Source organism: Plecotus auritus (assembly GCF_963455305.1).
Source record: "Plecotus auritus genome assembly, chromosome: 1".
Taxonomy (NCBI): Eukaryota; Metazoa; Chordata; class Mammalia; order Chiroptera; family Vespertilionidae; genus Plecotus; species Plecotus auritus.
In genome coordinates this window covers 141,079,583-141,099,400 of record NC_137770.1, presented here as the reverse complement: position 1 = coordinate 141,099,400, position 19,818 = coordinate 141,079,583, and the positions used below count along the sequence as shown (strand labels likewise).

Below are 19,818 nucleotides of genomic sequence, written 5' to 3'. Positions count from 1 at the left end.
TGCAGGAATCTTCCTGCAACAGGCCTCTAGTCCTATATCATAAAAGGATAATATGCAAATCGACTGAATTGCGGAACGGCCGGTCACTATGACGCACACTGACCACCAGGGGGCAGACGCTCAATGCAGGAGTGCTCCCACAGGGGGAGTGCTGCTCAACCAAAAGCAGGGCTCATGGCTGGAGAGCACAGCAGCAGTGGTGAGAGCCTCTCCCACCTCCACAGCAGTGCTAAGGATGTCCAACTGATGTCAGGGCTCCCAGACTGCAAGAGGGTGCAGGAAGGATTTTTGTGCACTGGGCCTCTAGTATCTGTATAATAAAATCCCACTTGACAATAAGAAGTGAACTACCGGTACAGGTAACTATGAATGAATCTCAAATGACTTCTGCCAAGATTTAGATTTTCTAAGGCTACATGGCATATAATTACATTATATGACATTCTGGAAAGAGCAAAACTCTAGGGACAGAAAACATATCAGTGGTTGCCAGGGCCTGGGAGTTAGGGAAGGGGTTGACTTCAAAGAACACAAGGGTATATTTTTTTGTGTGGTGAGAAACTATTCTATATCTTGATTGTGGTAATTTACATGATCCCATGCTATTGTCAAACTGGGAGAGGTCGATGGGGGAAAAGAGACATAAGTGATACTTTCAACAATAAAGAATTTAAAAAACAAAACGAAACAAAACTCAGAACTATAAGTTAAAAGAGATGACTTTTCTTGCATGAAAATTATACCTCAATAAGCCCGACTTTAATTTTTAAGAAGATTTTTAGAAAGCTGTTCGCTTGGAAAAAGATATAATAAGGATCAGAGCCAAGTAAATGAGAAAAAAATATATAAGAAAGAAGCACAACTACTTAATTCAGGATGGAAGGAACCCAAAGAGAGAAAAGGTTTTCAAAAAAGATGACACTAATAAATTAGGGTTAAGTTGCGTGCAAAAGACAGCTTCATCCTGGCCTGAGAAGTCATCAAGAAAATACAGAGTATCTTAAGAAATAGAAATAATTTTCCAGCTGCTCTATAGCTGAGGCAACTGAGACACAGAGAGTGGTAGGCAGAACTCTAAAATGCACACACCCCATTCGGGTCCCCTGCGGTACACACCCAATATAATCTCTTCCACTTGAGTGTGGGTGAGACTTGTAAATATCATGGAAGTTCACTCCCATGATTAGGGGACTAGTCAATTGACTTTGAGTTCATCAAAAGGAAGTTTATCCTGGTGAACCTGCCCTAATAAGATTACCCTTTAAAGGAGAGTCTCATGCAGTGCGGTGCACGGCTTTTGGAGAGGTAAAGACCTCTGGAAGCTGAGAGGTCTCTAGCTAAGAGTCAGGGGGAAACAGGATCTGAATTATGCCAAAAACCAGTGATCTTGGAAAAGGACCCCAAACCTCAGATCAGATCAAAGCCCCGAATAACACCTAATTTCCTTTGGGAAGACTGAGCAGAGAACCAATGCCCTGACTTCTAATAACAACATGATAAATGTTGCTTTAAGCCACTAGGCTCATGGTGATTTTGTCATATAGCAGTAGAAAACCAATTCAAAGAGTGAATTAAAATGTGCAAGCTAGTTTAATCAATGTGAATACTCTCATGGTTGTGACTCCAATAGTTCTTCACCCAATAGTAAGGCAGTTTTAATGACCTGCATTGAGTGGAAAAGCATCACAAAAGGTAGCATCATAGAGAGAAGAGGTGAAGGCTAAGGGGATGGCATCTCCGGAGAATAATCCCTCAATTCTGTTCAGTGGTGGCCAAGAGAGCCCAGCATAGGCTAGTGAAGGGGCCCCCTGGTCTTGTCTCATTGTACATAGTAACTCACTGATCCCACAGCCTTCGCTTCTCTCCATCAAGGCCATGACTGCAATCATTCAAGTATTAACACTCCTCTCTGGGCTGAACACTCTCACACAAGTCTCCAGGGCCAACAGTAACAACCAAGGCAGAGTTCACTGGACTTTCTTAACACTTATTCTTAACACACTCACTTGTTAAGCTGGACACCAGGAAATAACCACTCAACTTTATAACCACAAAAGAAACATGAATCATTCCTGAAGCATTTTTCCATATAGGTTAAAATAGATAGCAGGAGTCCCACCCCACCCTAAAGAATACTATTTGAATTACAGGTTACAGTATCTTGCAAATTTAAAAGAATTACAATCTTAATTTTCATAACATTATTAGTTCTTTTATTCTATAAAGTTGTTCATTCGAAAGGTCATATAATGAAAATAGAACAAATAACTTACCCTGTAACTTTTTAGTCTGATGAAATCAACCTTCGTAGAGACGTATCTATCTGAACTTTGACTGATGTTCTTAAGGTGCTCTATAAGATCCGCACAAAAATTGTAACCTCCTTTAAGCACACACAGGATCATAAGGTCACAGCATCCTACATCTTCAATAATATCCTTAGCCAGCCGCTCAATTCTGAAAGAAGGAATGAAAAGATATGTAAATCATAACTATTTCTGAATATTTTTGTTCCTTTTAGAAAAATGCATGATGTACTATACATATTAGATTACGCAGGAAAATGTGGAGAAGAGCTTGGGAGACAGAAGCCTGCAGATAAAGCAGCTTTGTTCAAGTTTGACAAAGAGAGTGTTCAAAACATATTTCTGATAATTACACCATCAATAGCACATTGTTACTCCTCTGTGTCACAAAAATGATTAAGGTGTAAGCTATAAAGTCAAAGGTCATAGATGTTGTTATTTTATCACCACAGAGGCTGTGATGGCATTTGCTGATAGCATGCTCACTTTATGGCATGGAGAAAGGAAATGGAGAATGACTCACCCATCTTGCAACATTAGAGGAGACAGGAGGAAAAAACCCTTAGTAACTACCAAAAGAATAACATTTGCCTTATATTTCACAAAGATAACACATTACCTATGTGAAAGGTGCCCCGGAGTACAATTCCAGTAGGCACCATTTCCATGGAATGCAATGTGAATGACGCCTCGTGGACTTATGCAATGATGCAACCTTGGGTTGGTACCCAATAACTAATTTGGAACTTTCATTGTATTTTTTTCTAATTGTTTCATGTCTAGAAGTCCATTGTTCATGCACCCATACAACATTAAAACCTTGAATAGAGGCAGGATCTAAGGTACATCTCTACTGACACCTCAAATAGAATTAGTTTTAAAACAAATAAGCTGAATGATCTGAATGTATATAAAACATTATATTATGAATGATTGAAATATATAATTACATAATATATTTTATATATTATATACATTTTTATCCCTCTTTTATTTTTAAAAATTCTTTTAATTAAAAAATTTTAAAATTACAGTTGACATACAATATTGTATTACTTTCAGATATACAACATAGTGATTAGACATTTATATAACTTACAAGGTGATCACCCCCATAAGTCTAGTATCCATCTGACATCATACATATGTTATTACAATATTATTGACTATGTTCCCAATGTTGTCTTTTATATCTCGGTGACTGTTCTTATAACTGGCAATTTTTACTTCTTAATCCTGTCATCTTTTTTTACCCCATTATAAATGTTTTATATAGTGTGTGTACACACACCCAGATATATATATATATGATGTCAGCCATGGTTTCAGGTTCAAAATATGGTAACCAAAAAATGTACATCAGCATGCCAGATATTCTAAAAAAGGACATTTGTTTCCAGCATGATGGAATGAGGAGGTCAACATATCCTTTCCACAAACAGCAACTATAAAGCTGGTACAACCACTTCACTCTGGAAATCAACCAAAGGCATACAACAAACTGAGAATTATTTATTCATGAAAACATTGAACACTGGGTAGAAACAGAGCAAGTCTATGGATTCTTGCCCAAGAATGCCCCCATTGTGTTCCCTAGCTCCCCATCAACTCTGCTGCTCAGCCAGGTAGTTCAACCAGGGTGGGGCACTGACAGAGGGAGCTTACCTGACATGTGAACAGGGAGGACCAATGACTCCATTTTCCAGTATTTACAGTCCTGTTTGAGCAACTAACTGATTAGACCAGTTTGGGATTTGATAGGGAATTCCATGAGATTGAAGTTGTAGGAGAGAGCTACACAATAAACTCTTGGCATATCCCAAACTGACCAGAGCTATGTGTATGCACAGCAGAGTCTAGAGTGGGCCTAAGCTTCCCACACGTCCCAGGATGATGGAGCCTGTAAGCATGTTCAGAGGAAACCTAAGGAAGCCCAGGGGAATGTAAAAGGCAAGAAGACTTGAAAAAGGCTGGAAATCTGAATGTGTTTGCCAACCCCTACACACATTCATCAGCAGAGAGTGGAAGCCTTACTGGCTCAAGCTGTTTATGTACAATTGCTAACTAATTTAAGGCTGAAGGCTAAGCTATTCAGACAGAGGGGTGAACCCTAGTAAATGAGACTTAAAAACAAGAAAAATGAACTGCCCATCATCAAAGACCAAAGTGTGGGGGACATATATTTCACAGAGTGAAAGACCAAAAAAAAGGGGGGGGGGGAGAGAAGAAGAACAAGCAATAAATAGGAAATAGTTATATATATGAATATATGATCAATATTAAACTATAACAATAATCACTTTAATTGTCAGTGGTCTATATACAACAATTAAAAAGCAAAGACTGTTAGAGTGGATAAAAAGCCGAGCACTAATATATGTTATCTGCAAGAAACACACTTAAAACATAAAGACACAGACAGACTAAAAGGATAAAGACATACCATGCTAACATTAATCAAAAGGAAGCTGGAGTTGTTATATTAATTTCAGGCAAAGCAGACTTCAGAGCAAGGAAATGATCAGGAATAAAGAGGAGCATTACACAATAGAGAGGTCAATTCTCCAAGAAGACATAACAATCATAACAGCAGTATTAAGACACTGAGAGAACTGCAAGGAGAAATAGGTGAAGCACTATTGCAGTTGGAGACTTTAAAAACCCCTCTCTCAGTAACCGACAGATCCAGCAAGCACAAAACAAGTATGGATATAGCTGAACTGAACAATACCATAAACCAACTGGGTCTAATTGACATTTATAGAATTCTCCATCTAACTTTCTTCTCAAAAGATGTCAATAAGAAAATGAAAAGACAAGCCACAAACTGAGGGAAAGTACTTGCAAATCATATCTATATATATAAAACCCTAATATGCAAATAAACCGAACGGGGAAACAACCGAACAACTGAACAACCAAACAACCGGTTGCTATGATGTGCGCTGACCACCGGGGGCACATGCGGAACATGGTGGGTGTCAGCCACGGCGGGGGCACCAGACCAAGGCTGTCATGGGGGCGAGTCTCTCTGGTGGTTACTGAAAATTCTTTGCTCCCGCTCACCGCTGTCCTGCCAGGCACTAGTACCCACTGCCGGCTCCCGGTGCCGGTCCCGATCACTCAGCGCCATCATTGGGTGTGAGCAGTGCTGCCGCCAGTCCAGATCACCCCTGAGGGCTTCTCCACCTCCCCCTGCTCCGGAGGGGCGATTGGAGCAGCAGCTGCCACTTGTACCCGTTGCTGGTGCCGGCTCCAATTGCTCCGCGCTGTCAGTGGGTGTGAGTGGGGCCGGTGCCGTCAGCGCGTGGGAGTGGGGCTGTCGGCAGACAGGGGACTGGGGGCCGCAGCAGGAGGGGCCGCGTGGGGGCACAGAGGATGGGCCATGACCCGCCCCTGCAGCCTTGAGGCCCACAGTTCCTTTCAAGGTGCACGAATGTGTGCACTGGGCTCCTAGTATCTGATAAATATATCTAGAAAATATAAGGAACTTTACAACTAACTCAATAAGATGACAAACAACCCAAGTTAAAAGTTGGCAAAAGACTTTGACATTTTTCCAAAGAAGACATGTAATAGCTAACAAGCACACTAATCATTAGGAAAATGCAAATTAAAACCACAGTGAGATACCCTTATATATCCACTAGACTGGCTATAATTAAAACAACTGACAATACTAAATGTTGGCAAGTGTGTGGAGAAACTGGAAAACTCATCATTGCTGGTAGAAATGTAAAATGGTACATCCAATTTGGAAAATAATTGGCAGTTTCTCAAATTTACCATAAAACTCAGAATTCTACTCCAAGGAATCCATCCAAGAGCAATGACAAGATATTTCCACACAAAGAATGTTCATAGAAGCATTATTCATAATAGCAAAAAATTAGAAATCCAAATGTCTATCAACTGGTGAAACAAAATTAAATATTGTATAGTTTAATTTATAAGAAATGCCCAGACAAGACAAATATACAGAGAGAAAGAAATCAGATTAGGTGATTGTCTAATGCTGAGGGTAGGAGCAGAGATTGAGCAAACAAACTTTTTGAAATAATAGAAATATTGCCCTAGCCAGTTTAGCTCAGTGGGTAGAGCATCGGCCTGCAGATTGAGGGGTCCTGGGTTTGATTCCGGTCAAGGGCACATGCCCACATTGTGGGCTTGATATCCAGTAGGGGGTGTGCAGGAGGCAGCCGATAAATGATTCTCTCTCATTGATGCTCTTATCTCTCTTCCTTTCCCTTCCTCTCTGAAATCAATAAAAATATATTGAAAAAAAAATAAAAATACTGTAAAATGATGCTAGTGATGGTTGCCCAATGCTAAAAATTCGCTTTAAAAAATCATTAAATCATTTACCCACAGTGGGTAAATTCTGTGGTATGTAAATTATATCTTAATTAATTCATTTTAAAGGTGGGGATGGGCAATCTTGGGCCCCACCCCAGACCTGTGAACCAGAATTTCTGGACATAAAGCTTAAAAATATACATTTTTAAAAATTCACTGGGTGATTCTCCTGTACAGGGATATGGCTTTGGATAACCTTACCAGGGCTCAATCATGTACTAGATCAGGTTGCAATTAATTTAAGTCATAAAATTCAGGTTATAAAAGTAGGAATTTGTTTAAACCACGGGATTTCCAACCAAATTCTTCTGAGATTTATTAAGAGGTGACCAACTATAAAGATGCCCACAGTACAACAAAAGTTGGTTTAATTGTTAAAGTCAAGGAGGTTCTACCCCCCGCCCATAATTTCCATATATCCTATATAATAAAGAGGTAATATGCAAATTGACCTTTATACCCTCGCACAAGATGGCCGCCCCCATGTGGTCAAAGATGGCCACCACAAGATGGTGAGCATGGCAGGGTAGTTGTGGGTGATCAGGCCAGCAGGGGAGGGCAGTAAGGGGTGACCAGGCCGGCAGGGGAGGGCAGTTGGGGGCAATCGGGCTGGCAGGGGAGAAGTTAGGCATTGTTCAGGCTGGCAGGGGAGTAGTTAGGGGGTGATCAGGCTGGTAGGCATGAGAGCGGTTGGGAACCAGCAGTTCCGGATTATGAGAGGGATCCCATATTGGAGAGGGTGCAGGCTGGGCTGAGGGACACCCCCCAGTGCACAAATTTCGTGCACTGGGGCTCTAGTTTAAATATAAATTGTCAAAGGGAGATTTAGCAATTTGGGAGATGCAAATTTCCCAAGTTTATTTGATCACAAAACCTTTTTTTCCTTCTGAAGATCAGAACTTGAATTTCATAGAAAGCTATATTAGGCATGAGAAACCCCAAACTAGACCTTTTTTAAATAATATGCTATAGTTTGAGAGAAAACACACAATATCCAAGTCTTATCCAATGGAAAACTTTAGAATTTGAGTGAAAGAATGATGTTTCCTTATAGACAGAAGTTGATAGAGAGATAACATCCTGGTAATAGTTATCACCTTGACCAGTGGTCGGCAAACTCATTAGTCAAAAGAGCCAAATATCAACAGTGCAATGATTGAAATATTTTTGGAGAGCCAAATTTTTTAAACTTAAACTTCTTCTAACGCCACTTCTTCAAAATAGACTTGCCCAGGCCGTGGTATTTTGTGGAAGAGAGCCACACTCAAGGGGCCAAAGAGCCGCATGTGGCTTGCGAGCCTCAGTTTGCCGACCACAGACCTAGACTATTGCAAACGTTCCTTTGGCCAAGGACCTATTTCATAAAGTTAAATTTTAACTCAGAAGAATATGACACATGAAAAAGGAGGGGGCAGAAGTTTAAGTTTATGGTTTAAGAAGAGGTAGAGTGGGAGCCCAAAGCCTCCATTTGCTCCTCCTTCCCTGTGCCTCCCCACCCTGATTTCTGGGTCTGGGAAGAATCTGTGATTCCTGGGAATGCACTGTAAATCCACGAAGCTTGCTCTCCATATAAATGTGAAGGCTTATGAATTTAGAAATCAGAGGTACATGGAGATGTAACAGTCTGGGCATGAAGACCACTTTGTGAAAGGGGCCTGGCAATACATAAATCCTGGCATTTGTGGTGGGCTGAACTGTAGGGGTCTCTCTGAAGCCAAGGGCCAACCAGGGGTGACTTAGGGGCTTAGAACAGAGAGAAAATGTTGACTTTAGGAAAGCCAGTCAGCTAGGAAGGAGTCAGAGGATATCTATGTAGACAAATAAGAAAGAACTAGAAATAGTATTCCAGAGAGAATTCTGTGCAGATCTTTTTAAGCTGCAAATATACCTATTCCGAAAACATTACCACGGGCTGAAAAATAAAATTGTGCACAGACTGGTTGACCTCTGATACATTATTTTCTCCAAAATAAATACAAGTTCTCAGGAAAAGCCAGGGCTTTAGGGGCATGTCCTATGAAGGCAAAGATCACCTCTTAACTCTCCCTGGTTAACTCGAGAGCCTAATAAATGTGAGGCAAGGGTATCTGGGTGAGAAGCAATGCTTTCCCAAGTTCCATTTTCATCAGTTTGTCTAGGACCGTGGTCGGCAAACTGCGGCTCACGAGCCACATGCGGCTCTTTGGCCCCTTGAGTGTGGCTCTTCCATAAAATACCATGGCCTGGGCGAGTCTATTTTGAAGAAGTGGTGTTAGAAGAAGTTTAAGTTTAAAAAATGTGGCTCTCAAAAGAAATTTCAATCGTTGTACTGCTGATATTTGGCTCTGTTGACTAATGAATTTGCCAACCACTGGTCTAGGACATTGTTATCTTGAGACTGTTACTTATAATGTAACTAGAGGCCCAGTGCACAAAATTCGTGCATGGGAGGGGTACCCACCCTGCACCCTCTCCAATCTAAGACCCGTTGGGGGATGTCCAACTGCCAGTTTAGGCCCAATCCCGGGGACATCCCTCTTACAATCTGGGACCGCTAACTCCTAACCGCTCACCTGCCTGCCTGCCTGATCACCCCTCACTGTCCCCCTGCCATCCTGGTCACCTCCAACTGCCCCCCCTCCTGCCGGCCTGGTTGCCCCCAACTGCCCCCCCCCGCCAGCCTGGTCTCCCCCAATTGCCCCCCTGCTGGCCTGGTCACCCCTAACTGCTCCCCCCTGATGGCCTGGTCACCCCACACAGCCTGCGGTTTGGGCGTTACTGTGAGGGTGTCATGACCAATTTGCATATTACCCTTTTATTAGTATAGATACTTTATGTATGGGTAGTATTTCCTCTGAACAAATGTCCAGGTAAACTGTTCAGGTAAAGCACAGATTGTTTATATTTCAAATTCTCTGCCCTGAAAAGTGCTGTCTATCACTGCATAAAAGAGATCCAGAAACAGGGTCTTAAATTGTATGCATGATTCACTCAAGAGACAGCCCACCCAGCACAGGGCTAAGCCCGACACAGGAAGTAATACTCACCGGTCTACAATGATGCCATGTTCCAAATCTCCATAATAGTGCTGTGAGTATGTAAATAAATTCAAGTCATACCCTGGCCAATCATCCATAATCTGCAAATCAAATGATTTTGGTTATGGCATTTTTTTTCATTGGAAATTTATTTTAAAACCATAAATAAGCAAAAAAGTGTCATTTGAAAAACAAAGTAATACCAAAAACAGAAAGTAGTCCTATGATCAATATGGCATTAAATTATATTCTGTGAACCTATGAAAAGTTCAATGAGACAAGGTAATGTTTCACTCAACTTGATAAAAGACCTAGTACTGAAGTACGCAGAGTACACGTATAAAATACCTTAATTTATGCCTTAATTATAAATATCAATATGACTATAGCATGTGTATCTATAACATTATATTTGTAATCATATTAATATATACACTATATCATATATTACTATAGTATTATATATACTATTACATTTCCATGCATTGTATAAGCCTCATTTGCCTGAGAAAGATTAGCTATTAAAAATACATGTCTCCGGGGATTAGTGTAGACCAGCCGTGGGCAAACTACGGCCCACGGGCCGGATCCGGCCCGTTCGGCTGTTCTATCTGGCCCGCAGAGCCGAAAGAGCGGAGGGTTCTCTTGCTCTCCCCTCCGCTCCTTTACTTTGAATTTATATTAGTTCACACAAACACTCCATCCATGCTTTTGTTCCGGCCCTCCAGTCCAGTTTAAGAACCCATTGTGGCCCTCGAGTCAAAAAGTTTGCCCACCCCTGGTGTAGACCCAAACTTCTGAGTCATCTAATTCTTCTTGTAAAGATTTCTACAGGACGTACTATGGTGGAAACTAAAGTCAGTCTTATTGGGAAACAGTTGCTCCAGAAAACTGGCCCATTCAGGCACTGGGAAGACTGCAAGCAAGTCTTCCTCTTGCTTAGGATGGGATGTGCAAGTTTTATGGTTAAAACAATAAAGAGGTGAGAGAGAAAATGAAGGTGAAGGTGTACTTTTACTCTCAGATCTTTAGGAAAGGATGCAACACAAAAGTTGGGATGCATTCAAACTGTACTATGGTTGCATTGCCGGTTCTGGTTCTCTAATTCCTCCCACCCACTTCCATCAGACTTCTCTGTCCAGCTTTAAGCTTTCCAGGCCTTTCATAATGCAGACCTTTCCGAATTTTCCAGCCCAGTTCCCTAAACTATCTCCTTCCTGTCCTCAGGTTGGTCTTCAGTCGAGTTGTTTTCCTTCCCAGCTCTGTGTTCTTCTGTTCAGCTGTCTGTCTTGCATCTACATCTTCACCCGGTCTTTCTTCTCTGTCTCTGTATTCCAAGCTCAGCTTCCCGGGGAAGCTTGGGTCAGTACCCCCTTCTTTCTGGAAGCCTTGATGCCTGCTCCCGTCCTCTGATCTTCTTTCTCAAACTCCCGGTACCCCTCACAGCTATCTGTTCTCCTAGAGCAGTGGTCGGCAAACTGCGGCTCGCGAGCCACATGCGGCTCTTTGGCCCCTTGAGTGTGGCTCTTCCACAAAATACCATGGCCTGGGAGAGTTTATTTTGAAGAAGTGGCGTTAGAAGAAGTTTAAGTTTAAAAAAGTGGCTCTTAAAAGAAATTTCAATCGTTGTACTGTTGATATTTGGCTCTGTTGACTAATGAGTTTGCCGACCACTGTCTAGAGGAGCCCTTTCAGTCTCCTTGAGAAAACTGCTGTTCCTTCCAGCACCTGGTTTGGATTTTGCTGTTTTAGAACCCACTTGAGCCTCATTTAATACTGGGACATCCTCCTGCTTTTCATTCTCCTCCTCACTCCGGACTTAAAACCAATTCCCTTTTGCTCAGGTTTTGGAAGGGCAACTTATGGTCCAGCCTCCACCTGCTCCCATACCAAACTTGTAATAGTTCCCCCCAAATTTATCCTTCTCTCTCTGGAAAGGACAACTCCTTTTTCCAGTTGCTCAGATAAAAACCTCAGAATTGTTGTCAATTTCATTCTTACATCCCCTTCATACAACCCAGTTATCAATCTTATCATTGATTCCTTCAAAATGTAACCAGGACTACCCCTCTGTCTGTGTCACCATTATGTCTCCTGGGATTATTGCCATAGCTGCCAAACTCACCTCTCTGCGTCCACCTTGTCACGCATACTCCCACCCACATGGCAGCTGGAGTGCTCCTTTAAAAATGTACATGATGTCATAGCAGTCTTCTGCGGTTGTTTTCAAAGGCTTCCCATTTCTCTGAGTACAATGCAGAGTCCTCACCATGGCTTCCCTCTCTGACTTGTCTTCAAGCCCTCTCTTCCTCCCTCACTGCTTTAGGCACTGTCCTCCTTGCTGATCCCTGAATGTGCCAAGCATGTTTCCGCCTCAAGGGTCTTGCACTTGACATTTTCTTTTCTTCCCCCAGATATCCACATGGCTTTTCCTTCACTTCCTTCAAGTCTCCATTCAGATGTCACCTCTACAGACAGGCCTTCCCTGACCACCCAAATAAAATAGCAGCCACCTCCTACCCACTCATCCTTGTCTGCTTCCTACCCAGCTTTACTTTCCTTCATAACATGTATTCCTACTGGATGTGACGTGTGTGTGTGTGTGTGTGTGTGTGTTTTGTCTTGTCTCCTCCCACTGGAATATTAGCTTCTGGTAGAGACTTTGTCTTATTAATGGTTGACTTCCCAGGGCCCAGGACACTGATGTGGAATATGGCAGCTGCTAAAAAATGTTAAATGAGTGAAGGACATAGTCTCCATTTACGGATTACCCAATACTACCTGAACTCGGGCCTCAACCTTCAGTTGTCTCCTTGTGATAAAGAGCACTGCTGTTCAAGGCTCTGAAGATTCATATCCACCATGGGCAGACTCCTAGCCAACGGTGTATGTCATCTGTATATTCGAAGAGTATCACATTTGCTCTGCCTCTACCTGCAAACTGGCTGGGTGCACTACTGAATTTTCACAGAGCAACTCTGCCTTCCAACCCTGAGAACTCCTCGGGCCTGCTGTAACCATTGACACCATCATGGCTGGGCAGAGCCTGAACCACCAGCTGTACATGAGCAGCTTTCAGAAGACCCGCTAGCAGGCCAAGGTCAAGAGAGATGGGAACCCTGACCAGCATCAGGGAGATCATCCACGTGAATAGTTCTTTCTGGCTCCTCTTCCAGACCACACATACTAACCACTCTACTTCCCAGAGCCAGGTGATGACATCATTAACTAACAGCCATCTGAACCCATTCTTTCCATCATGCAAATCCTTTACTGCCCTCTCTAAATTTCAGAGACAATTCTCCACTTCATGTTCTAGAGCTCAGCTCTAGCATTTGCAAGCTGTGATGTTAGAGAAATTACTACCTTCTCTGAGATTCAGTTTTCCTTTCCTGTAAATAAGACACATAAAACCTATAGACAGGGTAATTGTGAGGATTAAGACATAGAAAAGATAATGTTCTTAGAGGTCTTAGTACATTTCCTGATGTATAATAAATGCTTAATAAATGACACCCCCTCCCCAAATAAGAAAATGACAAATTAAACCAACTTATAGATAAAAACTGTAATGGTAATCCGTAGCTCAGAGGCAGATGGAGTACTGGTTAAGAGCATACACTTACAAGTACAATACACCTGGAGACAATGAGACCTTGGGCATTTTAACCTCTGCGTCCCAGTGTATTCATCTGGAAAGTGGAGTCAATGCCTGCCTCACGTGGTTACTGTGAGGAGTAAATAAGACAGACAATGGATATAAAACTCATATCCATATCTAGTCTATCGTACTTATGTAATAAATATTAACTGCTTAGATGTACTGAAACATCAATAGTTTGCTTACAACTTCTTTAACTTAAAGAAGTGCCGCAAACCTACTTGCTGAACTCTCATTACCCTAGTTAAAGCTGTAAATGTAAAAGCAGAAGAAATGTATTTTTCAAAAACTATTCTATAATCCAAACTGGCCCTATTTCCAATAGAATAGTGAGTTGTCATTGTTGAGATAAATGACAACTAGAGGTAAAGGATCTACTTTGTTATCCTTGATATGGCACGCAAATGGCATTGTAAGTTAAGTCCAAAATCTGGGGGAGTGGAAACTGCAGATAATTATGTTATTAATCTGCTTTTTAAAATATCAAGACAAGAAGTCTTTAAATAGCTTCAGTATCACAGATAATATGCTCTAAGTTTATTCAGCACAGTCTTTCTCTGTTTGAAGATGCAAAATACGGACAAGCTGGGGAAGTGACAAACACATTAACTGAGCCATTTTATACAACATCAAACCCCAGAACTCAATCCAAATCTCTTTTTCTCACTTAATGATACAGTATATTGGAAACCTTCTTTCTAAGTCATTAATATATATATTTTTGCTTAGAATGTTTCTTGTTTTATTTTTCAAGTGGTTTCCCCCAGGGAGAAAAATAGTTTGGAAACACATATAAAAAGTGAATCTCTGCTCTTCTCTGCTGCTAAGTCCCTCACTTTGTGACCCACTCTCTCCTTCAGGCAGTGACCATGGCTGCTGCCAACTTCAGGCTCAGGGCTACCCCTCCACCATCAAAGAGGAAGGGGGTCTAACCCCTCAGCTCTGTTTCCAAGAATCCCACACACCAACATCAGCACCTTGAACTTATTCTGAGTTTGCCTTTCCTGCCAATTTAGGTTAATCTAATTATCCTGAATTCTACTGGAGAAAAGGACATACATGCAGGAACTGTCTCTATTATACATTGATTATTTCTAACCAAGGCAGGCCCTCTCACTGCCTCCCTACATCTTCCACAAAATTACCTTGCTTTTGAGAGGGCTTCTTTTGACACAAATAGATGGGGCTGTTTACACGATTCCATCATTGCTTTTTAGAGTTTAACAACCTACCTTTCCTATTAGTCATACAGATTTACCTCGTTCTCTTTTAAGAGTATCTATTATTAAATAGTAGTGCTATATTTAACCATTCTATGGATGGAATAGCTTTTTTACTAATGGTTTTACAATGGGCACTTTTCCATCTTAATCCTACTGGCTTTCTGACACTCTTAATGACCTCTTTGCCCCCTCCCCTCCAAACTCTGTTCCCTGGGCACCTACCTCCCTTACTGTTCTCTCCTACTTTGCTCCTCATTCTTAGTCTCTTGATCTGGCTTCTCCTGGACACTCTGCCTCTTACAGGTTTCTACCCGTAATAGTAATTTTTAAATTTTCTCTATTTTCACTGGGCATCCCTATCCACCTCCAAGCATCAGATCTCTTTCTACTTGCTGATGATTTTTAAATATATTCAATCACTCTCCTGAATTCTAAATATGAATTTAAAATTGCTTACAATGCATCCTGCTCTGTAGGCCCTATGGTCAGTCACTACAGACTTGATCTGTCCAGAACTGAACTTATTTCTCCTTCATATTTTCATCTCACTCACCCCAACCCCAGGCCTGACCATCTTCTCCATGGCAACTGGGGTGGCTTTATTTAAATTCAATTTTCACTGAATTTATTGGGGTGACATTGGTTAATAAAATTGTATAGATTTCAGGTGTATAATTTTATACTACATCATCTGTATATTGTACTGTGTGTTCACCACCCCAAGTCAAGTCTCCTTCCACAGTGACATTTTTATGTGTTTTTTGTTTGTTTGTTTTTAGAAAGAGGAAGGGAGAAGGAGATGGAGCCCAAAACCACGGAGCATGTGCCCTGACCAGGAATTGAACCCACAACCTTTTGGTTCATGGATTGACGCTCAACCACGGAGCCACACCACCCGGGCCAGAGTGACATTTTTAAAAACATAAATTGGGTGTAAAATTTCTTCTCAGGATGTAATGATTTCTTAGCACTTGCTATGTGCTGTCTTGAGTACTCTGCTTCAGAGTCTTCCCATGGCTGCCTCTTGCTTACACTTCATTTGGTGGCTCAAATGCCAAGGGAAAAGAGGCCTCCCTGACCACCCGAGCAAAAACAGCGCTCCCCAGCCTCCTCCAATCACCATCTGTTTGTTCTCCTCTTTCCTTCTCATTGCACTAACTGAAACTATCTCCTTTATTTATTTGCTTTCATACTGCCTGCCTGTGTCCTTTCTCTAGAATGTAAGCTCCATGAAGACAGGGCTTGGTCGTGTTCTCTCCTGTATCCCTAGCCTAGAACTCCACCTGGAACCCAGCAGGACAGTGAACATATGTGGATGCCTAAATAAACGAACTGCAACTCTTTTAAGAGGTAAGACCCTCCTGTTAAATTAAAAACGGAGCAACACATTTCAACCTGAATCGTTAGTTCTATTTGACCGTGAGGTGTTTCCTTCCCCAACCCACTCACTCACGCAATCCATTCATAATCACCGATTATTTGTGAATTACAGGGTGATCTCCTAAAAAAAAAGAATCTTAATGTGGTACATTGGCTCCACCGGCCACCCTCACCACGTTTTACATTAAACCTCACACCGCCTCCTACAGAAATCATTCTCCATGGGAGGCGCGGGCGGACGCCAGTGGCCACAGGGCAGAACTCATTTGATTTAGGACACTGACAAGAGGGGTGCCCTCTGGTTGACTCCTGGAGGGATTGTCAGGGATACAGAAGCTCTGGTCTGGGAACCTATCATCCCACGTCCTCTTCTCAGGGCACAGTACCACATAGAAACTCTCCAGATCACTCACTGGGGCTCTCTTTTGCAGAGGAGGTAACTGAAGCTCCAGAGGCACTAGCTTGCCTGGAGCTTGGGCAGAGACCCCACAGCGAGAGTCCCAGCGCAGGTTGCAAAGCTCAAACTTCACCTGATCTACTTTATCTCCTAGCTGCCCTGGAGAATCCTCAGTATCCTTTTGGAAAACAAAATGAGAGGGCCGGGCTGGAGAGCTCAGGAGGAAGCACAAAAGGAAGGAGGCCCCCAAGGGTGGCCGGCGGTGGTCTTCACAGACGCCCCGCTCCCAGGGGTGACTCCTGGCGGCTGGCAGGAGTGGGGACCTGGGGCGACACAGGCTTACCGCTGGAGTAGCGGATTCCGGGCCGGGACCAGGGGTGGGGGACAGCGGGGAGACACAGAACACCGGGTAACGGGATGTTGAGTGTTTGGTCAGATTGCGCGCCGGGAGCCGGAGCCGGAGCCGGAGCCGGAGCCGGAGCCGGAGCCGGAGCCGGAGCCGGAGCCGGAGCCGGAGCCGGGAGTGGAGGGCCGGGTTTAGGGATGGAAGCGATCCCCGCCGCGAGAGAAGAACAAAGCCGTGGCCCGAGCTTACCCGAACGCACTTCAAGCCTTGAATCTAAGAGGAGGGTGCCAAGAAGGGAGGGGAGAGGAGCGCGCGACTCGGCCCCGAAATCAATCGGGAGTTTGCCTTTACCACTACGCCTCGCCCGTGGTCTGGCGCCGCTTCACTGCTCCCGGCCATGTTTCTCCCGGGAAAAGCGGGGAGGAAGTGCGCGGAAGGTCTGGGAGGGGTCAGGGTGGGCGCTGGAGGTGGGGGCTGGGGTCGCCCCGCCCCGGCACGGGACAGCTGGCGGAACGGAGCGCGCGCGCGGACCCGCGGCCTGGCCGGGCTCCAGCGTCTCTGCCTCGGCGCCCCCTCCCCGATCTCCTCCCTAGACGAGTCGGCGGGGCGGAGGTGCGGAGCCCAGAGCGCGGGGTGGGGCGCGGGGAGCAGCCGCGGAGCAGCACTCGCTCCAGTGGAGCGCAGGCCCCCGGGCGGTCCCTGGATGCAGCTGCCGCTGTCGCCGCGGGGCTGCGAGCCCGGGACCCCGCCTGGTCCGCGCCCCTCTGAGACTCGGGAGATCGAGGCTGAGGCTGCCAGCGGCTCGATTTTTACAGGAAGAGAAAGTGGTTCCTTGTCCTTAAGTCTGTCGTCCCAGCTCCGGGCTAACAATGTCCTTGCTAGTTTTATGCGCTTTTTATCCCAAATAAATACACGAAGGAGCCTGCGCTCTAGGACGTAATCGAAGTAGGGCTGTGCAGGAAACTCTCCGGAAATGTTTTCTACATCCTCGAACCGCCAAGCCAGAAGTTTGAAAGAGCCACGCGATTACTTGTACCTTGGACCGCACCGCGGTTAAGGTGTGGACTTTGAAACAGGACCTCTCCTTTACATCATTCAGCAAGGGCGGGGGAGAGGGGAGAGACGGGGGGAGAAGGAAGAGATTTTTACAAATTATCTGCTTTGCCTTTTTTTTTTTTTTTTTTTTTTGTAAAAACATAGGGTTAGATTTTGATTGTTTCAAGTTGCAGTTTAAAGCAATCACTCTCCTCAGGTGAGAAATCCTCTTAGGAATCTTCGTTGATTCAACTCCTAACCGCAGCCTTCCCCGAATGTTCAGGGTCTTTGTTCATTTCTCAAAAGCCCTGCTTTCCCGGTTATATATGTATTCATTCTCCGGTCTGTGCTATCCTGCCCCGCCCTTTATCGCGCTGCTATGGGTGTGAAGCCCTGGGCTGAATACAGCTTTCTGACTCCCACCTCTCTAAAAGACAGTTTTGTTTATCTTGGGGTTCTGGCACACGGCAGAGGGAGGAATGGTGATTTTGCCTGGTTTGAGGGCAAATTGTTATCAATCAGCTAATGTCGCTCTAGGTTGGAAAAATAGTCCTTCAGACGTGGTCCCTGGCAATGCTCAGCATCCTTTGGTCTTAGTCTCTCCTAAAGGCCTGCGCAGTGGAAGGAAGACAGCTCCTTGGATGGCTCCGATTAGACACCATGCTGGTCCACCGGCGCCCATTAAACTGGTAAACTGTGCACAGGTAAACATTTTCTTTAAGAATTGTCAGAGGTCCTTGTTTGGGGCCACTTTAGTTTTCCCTTCACCTCTTTTCCCAAAGGCAAAGGACCATCTTCTATGTTCATTGGCAAAGACCAAGCTGAGGAACCGGCTTTACAGCCAATGTGGTAAAACTTCCAGAAATGAAAAGTGCTGTCACTGTTCTGATGACCAGACTTTAGGGTTCATAAGACTCAGCGGGCCAGCTCCCTACCTGCACCTGCTAGTGGGATTCAGGAGTCTGTAATTGCTGAGACACTCAGGTGAGTGTGATTCAGGTGGTTGACAAGCCATGCCTTCATAGCATCTTATTCCTGCAAAATCAAACTTGCCCATAAGAGGCTGGTGTGAGTGATTGGGCCAGATTAGGGGCATGGGGCTTTAAAATAAGTTACAGATGTAGCTGCTCTCCAGAAGTCAAATAGCAACAACTGTGTGTCCAGTCCAGGCACTGTGGAAGATGTAAGGGGAATGGTGAATGAATTTTCTTTCCTTAGAAAGACCATTAATTAATGTAAAACCCAATAGGTTCACAATGAAAAATATGTAACTTGCTTTGATGACAACAGGAATCTTATGAATGCACACTCAAGAACGTCCTATAGAGACCCATATAGGAATTCCTATGAAGACTACAGAATGAACAAATTGTTTTTAAAATTTGAATTCATTTTATTATATTTTTATATGTTGATAACATTTTGTAATTTAATTACACTTCTATACTTTGTTTTTTTAAAAATTGAATTTATTGGGGGTAATATTGGTTAATAAATTTATATAGTTTTCAGGGGTACAGTTCTACAACATATCATCTGTGCATTGTATTGTGTGATCATCACCCCAAGTCAAGTCTCCTTCCATCACCATTTATCCCCCCTTTACCCTCTCCTCCCACCTTTAACCCCGCCTCATCCTTCCACCCATTGCTCTGGTAATCACCATACTATAGTCTGTCATAGAGGTTTTGTTTATTTGTTTGCTTGCTTGCTTGCTTGTTTTTTTGCTTAATCCCTTTACCTTTTTGTGTGACTTTGGACAGTAACTAAGTCACTCTGAACCTTTGCTTTCTTATCTGTAGAATAAAGATAATTCTAAACTTACCTACTTTGTTTTTTTTATTGTTTGAAGTATTACAAATAGTAGTACATATGTCTCCTTTTTTTTTTTTCCCCATTGACCTTCCCCCCCGGCCTCCCCTACCCCCCAGTACATGCCTTTACCTGCCCCCCCCCCAGTGTCTTGTATCCATTGGTTATGCTTATATGCATGCGTACAAGTCCTTCGGTTGATCTCTTACAGCCCTCCTGCCAACCTCCCCTGCCGTCCCGCTGTAGTTTGACAGTCTGTTCAATGCTTCTTTGCCTCTGTATCTA

At 43.5% G+C, this 19,818-nt stretch overlaps 1 protein-coding gene across 1 annotated transcript in view; it reads right to left on the bottom strand.

Moving 5' to 3' along the window:
* PRTFDC1 (phosphoribosyl transferase domain containing 1) overlaps positions 1-17,072 on the bottom strand; it is a 100,976-nt gene extending 83,904 nt beyond the window's left edge. The window contains exons 1-3 of the mRNA XM_080688228.1: positions 16,936-17,072; positions 9,689-9,780; positions 2,274-2,457 (exon numbers count right to left, since the gene is read on the bottom strand). Of these exons, the coding sequence (XP_080544354.1) occupies positions 2,274-2,457; positions 9,689-9,777 (273 nt within the window). The 5' untranslated portion in view covers positions 9,778-9,780; positions 16,936-17,072. The remainder of the gene's footprint in view (positions 1-2,273; positions 2,458-9,688; positions 9,781-16,935) is intronic.
* Positions 17,073-19,818: the final 2,746 nt, after the last annotated feature.